General features: G+C 47.3%; 1 protein-coding gene across 1 annotated transcript in view; it reads left to right on the top strand.

The window, feature by feature from the left end:
* Positions 1-14,056, top strand: part of Tmem131 (transmembrane protein 131) — a 163,764-nt gene extending 149,708 nt beyond the window's left edge. Inside the window, exons 33-42 of the mRNA XM_087898067.1 lie at positions 594-772; positions 3,424-3,551; positions 6,559-6,683; positions 6,842-6,991; positions 9,780-9,942; positions 10,815-10,936; positions 11,036-11,132; positions 11,330-11,427; positions 11,975-12,135; positions 13,048-14,056. Coding sequence (XP_087754193.1) covers positions 594-772; positions 3,424-3,551; positions 6,559-6,683; positions 6,842-6,991; positions 9,780-9,942; positions 10,815-10,936; positions 11,036-11,132; positions 11,330-11,427; positions 11,975-12,135; positions 13,048-13,332 — 1,508 coding nt within the window. The 3' untranslated portion in view covers positions 13,333-14,056. The remainder of the gene's footprint in view (positions 1-593; positions 773-3,423; positions 3,552-6,558; positions 6,684-6,841; positions 6,992-9,779; positions 9,943-10,814; positions 10,937-11,035; positions 11,133-11,329; positions 11,428-11,974; positions 12,136-13,047) is intronic.
* The last annotated feature ends 2,028 nt before the right edge of the window (positions 14,057-16,084 follow it).

Genomic DNA, 16,084 nt, shown 5'->3' with positions numbered 1-16,084 from the left:
GTCTTGCCCTGTTTGCTCGTTTTCATTGTAGATCTGCATAGGAGTAGTCACTAATAACCACGAGAAAAAGTCAATATTAGGCTGTCTGGAAATCTCTACCAGCAAAATTAGTCCCAAACTCTTCAGTTCAGCCTCAAGCAGATTCTTAAAGCAACCTCTTTCTGTGACAAAGGGTTTTAGCACCTCCAGGTGATGCACAGAGAGGTTCACCGTATAGTTTCACCCCTGACATTCTATCACCCCACACATTCCAGAAGTGCCCGTGATTTTTTTCAAAGCTCTGTCACTTTCTGGCAGGTGTTTTCAGGCCAGTTTTTGATCGGTGTTTTCCATCGGCCGAGTCTATACATATTCCCCAAGCTGTACCTGTAAGAGGACTATAGTCCGGTGCATATCGGCTGTGACTCAAAGTCGACTTTTTAAAACAAACTCCTCACAAAGCCAAACCCAATTTGGATAACTTTAAGTCAAGAAGGGGAAAAGTAGAGAAAGAAGACTCTAGCTTCTCTCCCAAACAAAACTTTACAAGTTTGGCTTTGGGTTTGAAGCTGCTTGGATGAAGCTTTGTTTTTACTCTGACTTTCCATCCCCAGGGAAAGGAAAATCTCTTCAACAACGCAAGGCTAAGCCTCCAAAGAAGCAGGAAGAGAAGGAGAAGCGGGCGAAGGGAAAGTCCCAGGAGGATGAGCTAAAGGACACCCTGGCTGATGATGACAGCTCCTCCACCACCACAGAGACCTCCAACCCCGACACAGAACCGCTCCTCAGGGAGGTATAACTAATGTCTCATGTACCCTGTCACTCCTGCTGAACTTGTGTCCTCAGTGTTTCTCCCTGCAGAAACCACCCTTGCTCTGGGATCTGATGAAGAGCTTCTAAAATATTACTTGGAAACTCAGACACTGCTGAAAAGTTAGAGAGCAGCCAAGATAGTAATCACACTATTGCGTGACATCTGTTCCCAGCTTTAACATCACAGAGGGAAAAGAACTGAACCCATTCAGTTGTAGTCTTTCTGGAAACAGGGTTTCAGTAACAGCTCACCACCCAGGTAGGGGCAGCAGTGACTCCCAGAGGGAATAGGGCCCAGATACCATCATTGGTAGCCTGGAACCAGAGCCCAGTCCAGGACACATCAGCACACGGAGAGCATGTCCCATCCTTTGGGTCCGCAGCTGATGGGTGATTTAACATTCAAAATAATACCGCTGAACAACTAGCATGTCACAGCTGCGCACAGTCGAGCAGTGTGAGTTGTGAAGGCTGTGCAGAAAGACAGGCTCTGACCATACTTTGTGGCATTTTCCATTTTCAGTGAGTGTATTCAGATTTAAGATGGTCTGTGCAGTACTTAATGCTTAGGGACCAGAATCTGGCTTCTGGTTTCCATCTGTTGGCCCATCTGTGTCCACTGGGTGATTTATGTTTTACATCAGACACACAAGTAACATCTCACTCCTGTCCCCTTTGCATTTCCTTGCAGTTGGCCTAGTGCTCTGTCTACTTTCATATAATTTGTAGTTTGTACTGGGCCATTGAACTTGGTTCCTGTGTTAGCAAATAATCAGAGAAACTGGGTACTTGGGTACCTGCCACTAACTTGAGTGGAGTCCCAGCAGTGCCAGTATTTGGAGAGCATTTTCATCTCAGGACTTTGCCTGTCTACCTTTCCAGCCTCTTTTCCCATCACCCTCAATGTCTCTTCTCTGACTAACTCAGCCATCATCATTCTCTCTATACACCACTAGCATCATTCCCACCTCGCCTTCTGTTTCCACGTCCTCTAAATCATTTGCTTCCTCACTAACAAGACTCAGAGCTCACCCTTCCAAGTCCTATGCCTGGCTAGTCTTCCCTTAGATGGACTTTATTCCTACTGCCCAGCACTCTTGTGCAGAGGCCACAGGACTGTATTTCTTAATGACTGGTCTCAGTGTACGGGTTGTCCATGTCATGGCATCCCTATTCTACCCATTCTTTGACCAAATGTGTATTGAACACCTAAGTGCCAGCACTTGGGTAGCAATGCTGGACAAAAGGCCTTGCCCTTTACTTCACAAGCTCTTGGGCTGGAGAGCAGTGTCTCTTCTCTTAAAGAATGGCTCACTACCTTCACGAGAACTCTTGCTCTATGCCCTACAACCAACCACAGATTCAGAAAGTACTTGAATGATTCTAAATACTCCCTGAAGGCATAGGGTTGGTAGAAGGGTGACCTGACTAATTTACTGTCAACAGCTAAGTAAACTCACCTGCTAAGTTTAGGCTGCATGTTAACCACACTGAGGCTGGACTGATGGTAGGTTATGCTTCTCCCATGCTTGACTCCCACACCCATGGCTGACCACTTTGCCCACCAGCCCAGGTGCCCTGGGTCAGCAATGATGAACCAGTTTGTTTTTGTGCACCGCCCACAATGTGTGTAGCTCCCCAGGCAGCATCAGCAGTCTTTGAGTGGATTCACAGCCTGGTCAGGAGACAGCTCCTCTGGGCTCATATGTTGGATGTGTTAACATATCACATTACTTCAGAAGTCTCATTGCATGTTTTCCAATCTGGCCAAGCGCCAGAAGCAGCAATGATGGTCAGTTTTGTAGCATGGGCTTTATAATATAGCTTAGATTGCCTGCCCAGGCAAGCTGGGCATAACAAATCCTCTGTACGACCTGGGAACATTTTTACAGATCCAGCAACACTGTTGCCATGTATGTCTCCCTCCCTCTGGATTTGATGACCCCGCTGCCTGGCACTAAGGTGATAACCAGTAAATGTGAGCTGAATAAGTGAATGGATATCCATGCTCCACCACCTGGTGGAGAGGGTGGGGAGCTATACATACACCACAGCACTGTGGCCAGCTGCAGTGGAACGACTAGGTGCCTCCCTGATGCTCTCCTGGTCTGAGCTTTGTGCTAAGGGTAACACATGCTGCTGCGAGTGTTTGACTTTGTAACAGTCTTTGCTGAATTTTTCTTATAAGTAGAGACAAAGCTTTACTCCCTGCTGATTGGTGCTGCTACTGCCCACCTCTTGTTGAAACGTGCATATAAGACTAAATGACCTTTATAATTCAGTCATCAGAATACGATCACATTAGGTTAGAAAAACAGCTGGCAAATTGACAGCTGTAACAGATTTCAAGAAAGGAGTTTAGGGGGACAGGCGTAGTGGTATACAGCTTTAATCCCAGCACTCAGGAAGCCCAGGTGAACATTAAGCTCAAAGCCAAGCCTGATCTACATAGGAAGTTCCAGGCCAGCAAGGAGCTACACAGTGAGGCTCTCTCTGAAAAGGGGGATTGTTATTTCTACATATTTGACATATATGGCTGTTTCCTTAGGTTTTGCGTCTTCATCTCAAATAAAAAACATTTTCAGTCATTTTATTAATCTTTCTGAGCAACTACATCTGCATCTTTTACAGGATACAGAAAAGCAAAAGGGAAAACAAGCCATGGCAGAAAAACATGAAAGCGAAATGTCTCAAGTGAAGCAAAAAAGCAAAAAGCTTTTAAATGTTAAGAAAGAAATCCCAACAGATGTGAAAGGCAGGTGAGTGCCACTTCCTAAGTGGTTTGGCCCCAAAAGCCAAAGACTGTGTCATGCTCCTCTTGGGTTCTGATGTTGCTGGTTAGGGACCTCCACCTGCTTCTGGCACCAGATGTGTAGAGGGCAGGGTTAGCAATCTGTTGTGAGAGTTTGGGTTAATTTATTCCCAGGCTGAGAGTTGGCTCTCAGTTGTGCAGAGGGAACAAACGGTGGTTAAGCCACAGTAGGAGTCTCTAACTTTTCTACATCAGTAACCCAGGGATGCAGTTGGGATCTAGAATTCTGTGCTGTAGACCTTGTAAGAGCTTATTCTTACCTAAAACATGTTCAGGGAAGTGTCAGCTTAGGGATGAGACACTCGACCATGGAAAAATTCCAGTACCCACAGGGCAGGCCTTTTAGGGAGGCTTTCTCTAGACTGTTCACCAAGAAAATGAATGTGTGAGCTGCTGGGTTGTTGACTAAGATTTACTCCTATCTTCATTGAACAGGGATAGTGTCTTTCTGATAAACTAATTTCAGTGTTAGCATCGTGGGAGCTGATGGATAGTGGCAGGTGGAGAAATGATGTGGGAAGGAGGAGGTTCAGGAGTCTTGCCACTGTTAGCCTGAGCCTTATTTATGAGGGAGGCTTCAGATATTACCCTAGAGCTGCTGTTGTCTAGATGGCTGTCACCTCCCGATGCCTGAGCCACTTGACTGCTGTTGTCTGTTTTTGGTTTTTTTCCCCCTCCATAAGTAGACTGTTACCAGGTCCAATCTTGAAAACTGTTTAGATCTGAACCACCTTTCTCTGTCACTCTTGTAGATGGAATCACCTCAAGTCAGTTGGCTGTTGTCCATTTTACTTAAAAGCTTAATTTTTTTTTCTGGAAACCATCTGGCTTAATTTAGGAATTTTGAATTAGCAAAAAGTAAAATAGTTTGGCACCTTTTTCTCTTAAAAGCCAATTAATTTTACAGTGGCAGAGTTAAGTTTGTAAAACAGACACCCCCACAGTTCTATATGACTTAACCAAATATAACGTACCCAGCCTCCACCAGGGGCTGGGTGCCTGTGTCTTCAGAGTCTTCTGCCATTTTTAGAATGTGGAATTTTAAAATAAGTATGCCAGACAGGAGTAGAAGAAGGTCAGAAAGAAGCTTGTGTAGCACTGTGGTATTTGTAGTCTTGCCTGTAAGTGGTGGTTTTGGTGTTTTGTTTGTTTTATTTTGGTTTTGTTTCAGTTTGTTATACTACTTAAATTTTATTTATCTGGGCTAACAGAGACCATCTGGTTTGTTTGGTTTGGTTATCTCTTTAATTTCAGAAATACTTACAGAGCCTGGCCTAGTGCCACATGCCTTTAATCTCAGCACTTGGGCAGCAGAGGCAGGCACTTTTTGTGAGTTGAAGAACAGCCAGGGCAACATAGTGAGACCTTGCTTCCAAAAAATGAAAAGAAAAAAAAAAAGAAAATTTTGTGAAGTATGCAAAGACAGACATCCTTTGAACTCAGCCCCTTATAAAAAACGTGTGTGCTCTGTGTGAAGTCAGGTGTTGCCTTCTTTATTGTCTTGGTTTGCCAGGTTGTAGGAGAGTCGTATTTGGGGGCCACCAGATTTGGGGAGTTGGAACTATTTGAACCTTTGAATATATATGAATCAGCACAGTAGTTAAATTTTTTCCTAGAGGGGGCTGGAGAGATGGCTCAGTGGTTAAGAGCATTGCCTGCTGTTCCAAAGGTTCTGAGTTCAATTCCCAGCAACCACATGGTGGCTCACAACCATCTGTAATGAGGTCTGGTGCCCTCTTCTGGCCTACAGACATACACACAGACAGAATATTGTATACATAATAAATAAATAAATAAATATTTTTTAAAAAAATTTCCTAGAAATTGGCAACATCTAGAAATGAGAAATGGGGGTGAGAGTGGACTCAAGATGAGAGGATATGAAGAATGTGAAGGCCAGAGCAGGGCAGAGCAAGGCGGAGGTCTAAGGGATGTGCTGAGGTCGCACACATGAGGGTTGGGGACAGGAAGCAAATATGAGAGGCCCAGCCCCAGAAATACCTGTTCAAAGCTGAGTGTGCTTGTGCATCTGATACTTCTAGCTAGTCAAAGGGTGAAGAGTCTCAAAACTCAGGGGCTAGCCTGAGCTGCACAGCCAACTTGAGTGACTCAGTAGGTCTCTGACTCAAAGAAAATGCTAAGGCTGTAACTCAGTGGTAGCAAGAGTAACTAACATGCACACAAAGCCCTAGATTTAGTGCCCAGCACTGGAAGAGAAGAAAATAAAATAAAATGTGCACAGGCTTTGCATATTTGTGCCCAAAAGCCAAGCTGTCAGTTTTTCTGCCATAAACAGCCAGCACTAGTGATTCCGCCTCAGGAGCCACTGCCTAAGTATGGCCAGACTCCCAAGTCCAAAGCCTGACCTTGGTGGGTGTCACAGAAACAGCTTCCTCACCCACAGGTGGTACTGCTCCTGTTACCTTACCTGAGTTGCGGCCTAGTTCTGCAGTGACTGGAAGTTGGCTCCTGCTCTTGTCAGATTTCTGTTGGAAAAATACATTCAGGAGCCCCATTGTAGCCAAGTCCTGGAAAGGCTCACCCAAAGCACAACTGCTCTTGCTGACTCCATGCAGCAAGTTCATGCACACATGCATTCAAACCCTTCATCTGTCTCCAAATATGCACCTCAGCATACTGTCTATACTCAAGACTGCCGAGGTTAGATCCTCAAGTACACGTGCGTGCACACACACACACCTCAGCATACTGTCTACACTCAAGACTGCCGAGGTTAGATCCTCAAGTACACGTGCATGCACACACACACATCAGCAGTTCCAGAACATTTAGAGCTGAGAGTCCCCAGTACAGAACTGGGGAGGCGATGCCTCAGGAAAGCCTCTTAATAAGGCCTGCAGTTGAACTATGGCGTAATTATGCTCTTAATGACGCACACCCTTGCTACGAATAACAGGATAAGTTGATGTCCGCCATCCTCATTTGTCTTTCAGTTCCTTCGAGCTACCATATACTCCCTCACTGGAAAATAAACAGCGTAGAAATCTCCCAACCAAGATTCCTCTTCCAACTACACTAACAAGTGGAACCAAATCACGAAATCCACAGAAAACGAAAGGTATTGTCATGTCGATCACAGAGATGTTTTCATAACTGCCTAGTAGCCCGTCTGCAGCTGCTAGTTATAAAAAGCCAAGGCCAGATTGAGATTTATTGAAGCAGACTCATGAAAGAAAAACCTTCCCCCAGTAACTTTCCTTTCTGAATTCCATACAGGTACAAGTAAGTTAGTGGATAACAGGCCAGTTGCCCTCTCGAAATTCCTCCCCAGCAGTCAAGAACTAGGAAACACCAGTAGCTCAGAGGGTGAAAAAGACTCTCCTCCTCCAGAGTGGGCTGCTGTGCCAGTTCACAAGCCCAGCAGCTGTAAGTATGGGTTTAGAAGTTGCTGTGTTCCATGTGCTCCAGGTGCTGCAGACTGGGATGCTGTTTCTAGAAAAGACCGTTGTAGGTGGCCCACTGTAGCCAACCTCAGCTAGTCAACAAGAGCTCAGAGTGCATCTGTCTGGCCAGGGACAAGGGACGCTGTTGGAGATTGGGGTATTTACACCAGAGAAGTAATAGAGGACTCACGGAAGGGCTCTTTGCTCTAGGGAGCTGGTGTGTCACACTCCTGACTAGAGAGGAGAGTGCCCATCCAAAGGTGCTTTGCTTTCTAGGAGCACTGCCTGGGCATCCTTCAGTGTGGCTCTCATTTAGAGTGCAGCGCTCTGTGGAGATGCAGTCACTCCCAGCTTCCCAACACAGGCTGTCTAGAAGTCTCTCGCTCTCCCCCTGACCTTGACTCAGATTTGGTAAGCTCGCTCTACTAAAGTAGGATGGAAGTCTTTACCCTTCCGGCCTGACATGGAGACTGAAGAACCAAGAAAAAGAGGTCCTAAGAGAGTAGTTCTCAACCTGTGTGTTGCAACCCCCTTGAGGGTTGAACAACCCTTTCGCAGGGGCAGCATATCAGATATTTACATTATGATTCATAATATAGCAAAATTAGTTATGAAGTAGCAGCTAACATAATTTTATGGTTGGGGACGCTACAACACGAGAAACTGTATTAAAGGCCCACAGCACTGGGAAGGTTGAAAACCACTGGGGGAAGAAACTCGCCAAGCAGGCCGCTTTTTTATCTTTGCTCCTATATGCATGAACCAGACAATGCTCCATGGAGCCTGCTGCCACAAGGTAGTGAGGTGTACTCACAAGTCTGGTCATTCAGGAGGCCTTGAACTGGTGGTACATCCCTGTTGGGAGAATGATTGCATCCTTAGAGGGCCCTGGAGCCCTTAGCTGGGCCTTTGGCCTTGCCTTACATCAAGGAAGCAGGATTGTGGTCTCCAGGTTCAATTTCAGAGGACTGTTCTGAGGCTAGTAGATGAAGCTCTTTGACTTGACTGAACGAATCCATGTAACCAAGCACCAGAAAAGTGGAAGTCCCCTTCTAGACACTGACCCTAGCCGGCAGCATCCACAGTGGGAGGGCAGTCGGCTCCAACTCCATAGACTTCAGGTGTGTGCCTCAGGAGGGAAGCAACAGAAGCAGGATGGGCTCCACAGCTTCTGCCAAGTCTCTCAGCCAGAGCTTCTTGGCCGACTAGAGGGAAACCTGATACCAAGGTCCGTGTCTGTGCTGACCTTTGTGCTTTTCTAGTTAGAGAATACCTTGGCCTGGTGCCAGGCCCTATAGCCTGTACTACCTCTGGTGTGGGCAGAGGAAGCCAGAAAAGAGTGTCCAGTTGATGCTGTCATGGTCCCTTTCTGGCATGTCCACTGCCCTCGCTCCCATTCTTCCTGCTCCTCACTTTGATCTTTCGTCTTTCTTAGATCCCACTAAGTCTGAGTCAGGACAAAGTTATGACAGGAACTGTATGCCATGTATCCACTTGGCAGCCCCTTAGCTGGAACTTTGTTTTGGTCAGGATTTCTATTGCTCTGAGAAACACCATGACCATAAGCAACTTGGGGAGGAAAGGGTTTATTTGCTTACACTTTCACATCGCAGTCTGTCTTCAGAGGCAGTCGGGCAGGAACTGGAGCCGGACAGGAACCTGGAAGCGGGGCACTGCTTATTTCCTTGCTCTCTCAGTCCACTTTCTTACAACACCAGGACCACCGCAGGGGTGGGCGGTCCTCTAACTGCAGAAGTGATGTGAGGTTTGGACTCCTCTGTTCTCCAACTTCAGGCCTTATCGCAGAAGCCTTGTTCTGGCCTCTCAGTTCCATCTGCATTTGTCAAATCCACCTTCAGTGCTTCTCCCTCCCCCTCCTCTGTCCACACATCTTCCCCTGGACAACATTCAGGAGAAACAAGCCACCAGAGGGCGCTAGGCAGCTTGTCTGCACTGTCACAAAATACCCAAGAAGAAACCTGGGCTCACAGTGGCAGAGTCAGCCCACTGTCAGCTGACTGTCGCTTTTAGGTATATAGCAAAGCTGCTCAGCTCTTGGCAGCTTGAAAGCAGAGAGAATAGGGTACAGGGGAAATGTTCCCGTAAAGTCGCACCCTAATTTCCACTGACAGCCCTCACACTGACACTGCTGTGGACCAAGCCTCCAACACAGGACCTTTGGACAGATTTCCTACCCAAGCCAAAACAGAGCATGGCCTGCTCTCACTACTGGTTTTTCACCAGGGGAAGGGCAGAGAAGTGAACAGAGAAGGGTCTGTGCATTTGTCCAGAAGTCACCCTTCAACAGCAATGTGTGGGATAAGCATACTGGACTCTGAACCACTCAGGCAAGAAGTTCGCACACACACAATCCATTTGCGATAACAGCAGAGCAGCTACAGCGGGGTCAAGAGTGAGGGTAGGCAGGCAAGTGCTTGCATTCCCTAAAAGCCCAAGGACACAGAGAAATTCCAATTTCTTCTTTCTCTTTGGAACCTTTAGATGGAATGCAGAGTCTTAACTTGAACTGGGTGATAGTGGCACACATCTTTAATTCTAGCACTCAGAAGGCATAGACAGATGGATCTCTGTGAGTTCAAGACCAGCCTGGTCTACCGCATTCAAGGACAGGCTCCAAAGTTAGAAAAAACAAAAAATTTTTTTCTTTATAGAAGCAGTTGAATTTCACATTTTTAGAATATCAAAAACACCTGATTTTGAAGAGTCCAGATTAAAATGCCACATTAATGGGACCTTTTGTTCATTTCCAGCTACTGACAGTCTTTATAAACTGTCTCTGCAAACCCTCAATGCAGACATTTTCTTAAAACAACGCCAGACCTCACCAACACCGGCCTCACCATCTCCGCCCACCGCTCCCTGCCCTTTCACATCCCGTGGCAGCTACAGCAGCATTGTCAACAGCTCCAGCAGGTAGGCCCACTGCTCACACCTGACATCACCTGGTTGTCATTGAGACACTTAGCAGAAACACACTTGGTCTGTTGCAGCTGATAGACTGCATTTTTCAATCCCGAGGTTCTTTTCCTGGGGTCAGCTTTTCCTGTTTCAGGCACCTGACCCCAGCAGTGATCTTACCTGTTGATGTACAAGTCTGTTAAGTGTTCTAGAATCGTGTTCTCATCCAAGAGCCAGGCAAGCATTCCAGCAACTGAATGCTTTATCCTAAAGGACAGAGCAGTGAACTGAAGATATGTGACTTGGACTTTGACCTCAGAGTACTTGGCTTGGTAGCCAGAAGGGTCTGTCACTGTTGTATAAGGTGCAGTGTAAGCACCGTGTGCTCAGAGCCAGGTGCTGTCCGTCTGTGCCAACACTGTCTCCATACCATACAGGCTCACTTCCTGCTGCCAGGCTGCTTCCAGAGATGTCAGCTGAGGCAATGACCGATGGAGCAGTGGGGCCCTCACTGTTTGTAATCATGTCCAGGGGAAGGAGGCTGAGAATGGACCCATCCTGTCAGTGCCACCAGTTAGCTGATGTTCTGTCAGGTTTCTTTGCTAGGTGGCCTCCTTCAGATTCTTTAAAATGTGATCTCCACCTTTTCCAGGTCCCTAAATTGTGATACCCACCTTGGTTCTCTTTCCTAGCTTTCTCAGAAACCCCTCATTATCTGTGTGATTAAGCTGTCTTGCCCCGGGCTTAGCTGTGCTCTGAACCATCCTGGGCCATCATCCCAGGTCTGAAGCAGTAGAACCCCGTCCCACCCCAGGTGTCTGCTGCTTCTGCTCCCCCTGCTGGAGGCCCCACCAGTGAGGGAGCACTCTCTTTCCTTCTTGCTCAAGTGACACAAAAACAAAGCAGCCCAGTGGAAGCAAAAGCAAGTTGACAAAGGCAGCCTCTCTCCCAGGCAAGAATGGCAACCCCACCTTCGCCGCAGTCACCGCAGGCTATGACAAGAGCCCAGGTGAGTGACCTCTCCTATGGCCTGCGACCCCTAAACAGTGGGTGTGACGGGTGGGCTTTGTCCAGCTTTGCCTGCACTGATGCAGAGTCCTTGTTGCAGGAGGGAATGGCTTTGCTAAAATTTCTTCAAACAAATCAGATTTTTCCAGCAGCCTTGGCATTTCACACATTCCTGTTGACAGCGATGGCTCAGACAGGTATGTGGGCCACTCTTCCTCCGTAGAGAAGTTGAGATTCCCTGGGTTAGGTGGGCATTTTTTCCTATGTCTGCAGCATCCACTTTGTAGGTCTTTCATATGAGTCCTCGATTGAAGCAGCTTTCCTTGGGAAGCTGGGAGATGGGCCCATTTCACTAACCATCATCCATTTTGTGTATTTTCCCCATACCGTTCAGCTCGGGTTTGTGGAGTCCTGTCAGCAATCCAAGCAGCCCCGACTTCACCCCCCTCAATTCATTCTCGGCCTTTGGAAATTCTTTTAACCTAACAGGTGGTAAGTATTTACTCCTAGGAAGCCTGTAGACAGGAAGTGTCTGTCCGACATGGTAGTGACACTTTGTAGAGAAGTGGCAGCCGTTGAGACAGGAATATCTTTTCCATTTGCATCAGCTGCTGCTAAGTTATGTGCAGCTCTCAGGGGTGCAGGTTGGACTTTGAGGTGGTAGAGGGCTTCTGGGAACCCAGCATGCAGCACAGCAGCCATGTGGAAGGGTCCTCCCCGATACCCCTGCTCAGTGCATAGCAGGACACGGTGCCAAAGTCAAGCTGTGCTTCTAAGAGGGATGCCTACGTCTGCCAGGCACAGTATGAGTTTGCATTAGCCACAAGGTCAGTGTTGGACAGTTGCATATGGTGTCATCTCGTCACGAGTTAAATGTTCAGATTATGTGCCCTGTGCCTGAGTTGCTAGGAACATCCTAGAACATGACAAAATGTGGTAGGAGCTGACGAGGAGTGAGGAGCACTGAGTGTTGTGGCACTGAGCGACTCATCTCATCCCAGTGGTTGCAAAGGACTTGACCCACTCTCTCGTATCTCAGCAGTTTTCAGCAAACTCGGGCTGCCGAGATCTTGCAGTCAGTCATCCCAGAGAAGTTGGAATGAGTTCAACAGTGGCCCCTCCTACCTTTGGGACTCTCCAGCAACAGACCCCAGCCCTTCCTGGCCAGCCAGTTCCAGCTCACCAACCCACACAGCCACTGTGAGTACTCACACTCCATCCCTCCTCGTCTTTCCCAGTGTTGCCCTCATTTGGACTGTGCTATAGCCTCAAACAGCAAAGAGCATTTCCAGGTTCCACTGTTGTCTCATGCTCTGTCCATGGCCACTATGCTCTTCACACGCTTTAATCCGGACGCTGTGAGACACTGAACAGCGTGGTCAGGCCCTCCTACAGATGTGTCGTGTTCAGCCTCTTTCCTCCTGGTGAACTAGAGCCCCGGTGTGACTCCGCCAGCTGAGGCTCAAGCGGCATGGCCCCACCCCTGCCACGGCAAGCTGGGAAGTCGCGTGTACTTTGTCTCTGTGAAACACTTCTCTTTAAGGTTCTCTTGCCAAGGAAATAATGAGTTCATCCTTCACAAAACAATGGCACACACACACAAAAAAAATATATGATCTGGCTGCAGCTTTGCCTCAGAAAAGCCTAAACCACACACGAGTGGTAGGTGGGAAATGCATGAGCTTTATAGGTTTGCTGCCAAAGAGCCTAAAACCTGCCTCCCCAGGTAATAATTCTGGCATCGTTTTCCATAGCACCTTAACCATTCTTAAAAGGCGGCCACCAGATTCTCTACACACAGCAGGTGGTCATCAGTCTGCCCTGAAGCTTTGCAAGCCTCTTTCCCACACTACTTGTTTAGCTTTGCATCTTGATAAAAGTCAGGACCCACATAGGTGCCTGTGCCCCAAGGATACCTATGCATAAAAAGCAGGCTGACCGTGGGCTTACCAGCCTTCATAAAATGTCACAATACCTGCTCACATCCCGCTGTGGCTAAATATATGGAATATGCTTTAAAATAAATAAAAACAAGAGAAGTCTGGGCCACTCCATTCATGTATGATCCTAACCCCTCCCCTGCTCACTGTTGGGTTCTGTGTTTTGTCGCAGTCCATCCTTGGCAATGCCAGTGGCCTGTGGTCCACCACTCCGTTCAGCAGCTCAATCTGGTCCAGCAACCTCAGCAGTGCCCTTCCGTTCACCACTCCAGCAAACACGCTGTCCAGCATCGGCCTCATGGGTACGGAAAACTCCACCACTGCCCACGCTCCTTCCGCCTCTGCTCCGGCTGACGACTTGGGACAGACCTACAACCCCTGGCGGATATGGAGCCCCACAATTGGAAGAAGAAGCTCTGACCCTTGGTCTAATTCACACTTCCCTCATGAAAATTAAAATTAAGCAAAAAACAAAAGTGGGGGTCCCTCATCTAGATCATGATATGCCAGTTTCCAAGACATCGTCGAAGGCCCTCACTGCTGTCGCTTCCCTCTCCCTCCTCTTTGCAGGGCAGGCCGTTCTACTCGCTCCTTTCAGATCTTTCTTGCAATTATGATACTCTGAGATTTGCTGTTGTGCTTGTAGACAAAAGTCTGGACTCAGCCACAAACTACAGCCTGTCCATCTGAAATCTTGACTCGCCCAGTTCCCCACCTGTCTCTTCCCTGCTTTCTTTATCTGTAAGAACACAAATTTGGCATTACAGTTAAGGGAGTAATTTGAGTTGATTGACAAGTCCTGGCATGTGACAATTTTACTAAATTACCAAGTTTGGTTTTTAATAATTTCACAATATTATGCGCCAAGATCTAATTTTAAAAATGTATGAGGACTTTGTGCTGAAAATACAGAGTATTTTTTTAAAGTAAGGCTATCTTGGTGTAAAAGCAGATTACGAAACGTAAGCCAGCGTAAGAGCAGTGGCTGAATGTAGAGCATCCAGTGGAGACCGCACGCATTTCTGTGCTGTTTGTACTTGAGGTGTGTACCATTTGTACACCTGAATTTATTTTAAAGAGGAACTGAAATGCACATCGCCAAGTCTTGACATTACAAGATTGTGTATTTCTTAAATACAACTTTGTGTTGTACTTTGAAATAAATGATGCTTTTTTCAAAAGCCTCGAATTATTTTGTTCGATTTTCTTAATATGCAGTATGCATTTCACACCACGGAGGGTCATGGTGTTGTATGCACTCTGGAGTTGACAGGTTAAAGTGGTACTGGGTTTCTCACAGCTACAGGCAGCTGTGGTGCAAAAATTTTCCTGGTGACCATGGAGGATCCCTGATAGAAAATTACCCAGAAGCCTGTTTAGATCCATCCAGGGAGAGGCTTTTCCTCCACCTCTAGCCAAAACAGAACAGCCTACAAAGTGGCCAAGACTCGACCATTTCTGTGTGGGCTGCATCTGAAGCCTTGGGTTTTTCCATTGTGCCCTCAGCCTCTAAGAGGCTGTGAGTTCCCAGCCAAGTGGTCAGCAATCAGATCCGCTCCAGTTCCCCTTCTCCAAAGGGCCTCGAGCTGGGAGGCACTGTTGCCTGACCCAGGAGTTTGCTGATAGGAAATCCTGCGGCTCGAGGGAACAAGGAAAGGAGCAGGGGCTGGGCACATAAAGCGCTGCAGCCGAGTTCAAGTCCCCAGGACTTCTACAAGCCACATAAGGCAGGTGTGGTAGCCACCTGGAATCCCTGTGTGTGGGGGCAGAGACCCTGAACTCCAAGGACCAGCTGCACTAGCCAGTGGGTGAGCTCCAGGTTCAGTGAGAAACTTGCCTTAGCAAATCAAGTGGACTATGAAGAAAGATGCCTCCTCATACGTACTATACATTCACACGCATACCACACATACACAGGTGTGTTCCACAAGAGAAGCAGGTATAAGGGAGAAGTTGGTCACAGGAAGGGCCTAAGACCACCTGCGGGAATGCCCAGTGTTGGGCTTTTGTACTTGGGGGCAGTTGACTGGGGGTAAGGGAGAGAGGCAAATGACAAGACGTCATTTCCCCACCAAGATAGAAAACCTTCATTGTAACCTGGCTAGGTGGAAGACAGCACCATGTCGGAATGCCAGCACATGCCATCTGCAAACAGGCCCCAGGACCAACTGTAGAAGAGATTTGCAAGGCCAGGTGGTGGTGGCCTTTAATCCTAGCATTTGGGAGACAGAGACAGGAGGATCTCTGAGTTCGAGGGCAGCCTGGTCTACAAGAGCTAGTTCCAGGACAGGCTCTAAAGCTACAGAGAAACCCTGTCTCGAAAAACCAAAAAAAAAAAAGAAAGAAAGAAAGAAAGAAAGAGGGAGAAGAGATTTGCAGCGTCTAGAAGGCACAAAAGGAAAGATTTGTACACACCTACCTAAGACATTTTTCTTTTTAACAAATCGTTGAGCCTTTTCCAACATTAAATCTCTTTCCAGAAAGAACCCATAGTCTACACAGGCAACAAGTGGCAGCGCATCACAACCTATCAATCTAAAGTAGCTTCTAATCTCCCTGGAGGCCCTTCCTGCTCCAGTGTGCTTTTCTTGTCTGTATTTCTGGGATTTCACAAACAGCTTTAGCTAGGTAACAGTTGCTGAGAAAATGTTCTGAGGCCATTTACACAGTGATGAAATCAAGCAGCCTTCCATGGGCAATACTGTGCAGCTGAGCCATCCTATAGTGTGGTTTGAAATCTAGCCTTCCCTGCCTTTCATGAAAGTTCACCAGAACCAGGAAGACCTCTGTGAGTTGCCACGTAGGGACTGTGGACTTCCTGTACAGCTAAAGCTGCTGGGCTCCTGTACAGCTAGAGGTACAGGCAGAGAGCTGGTACCTGGCCTTGTAGTTAGCAGGTCATTAGCAGGGTATCTTGTGCACTTGCAAAATGAGGGTGAATCTGAAGCGTACAATCTTTACACCAAGGAACGGTCAAAGGTCTCCCTTCACACAAGCTGGAGGGATGGCTCAGCAGGAAGAATGCTCACCGTTTTCAACCACATGTAACTTCAGCTCCAAGGATACGACAACCTCTTGGCATCTGCAGCTATACACATCTGCACATACGGACATATAAACAGTAAATCTTAAAAGAAAAAAAAAGACATATTAACCACAAAGCTCTACTTCGTTTGGGGTACAGTGGGAATCCTAACTTGCTGCTCTTA

Source organism: Myodes glareolus, chromosome 18, assembly GCF_982192425.1.
Source record: "Myodes glareolus chromosome 18, mMyoGla1.1, whole genome shotgun sequence".
NCBI classification, from domain to species: domain Eukaryota; kingdom Metazoa; phylum Chordata; class Mammalia; order Rodentia; family Cricetidae; genus Myodes; species Myodes glareolus.
The sequence above is the reverse complement of the archived record's forward strand: the minus strand, read 5'-3'. Positions and strand labels throughout refer to the sequence as shown.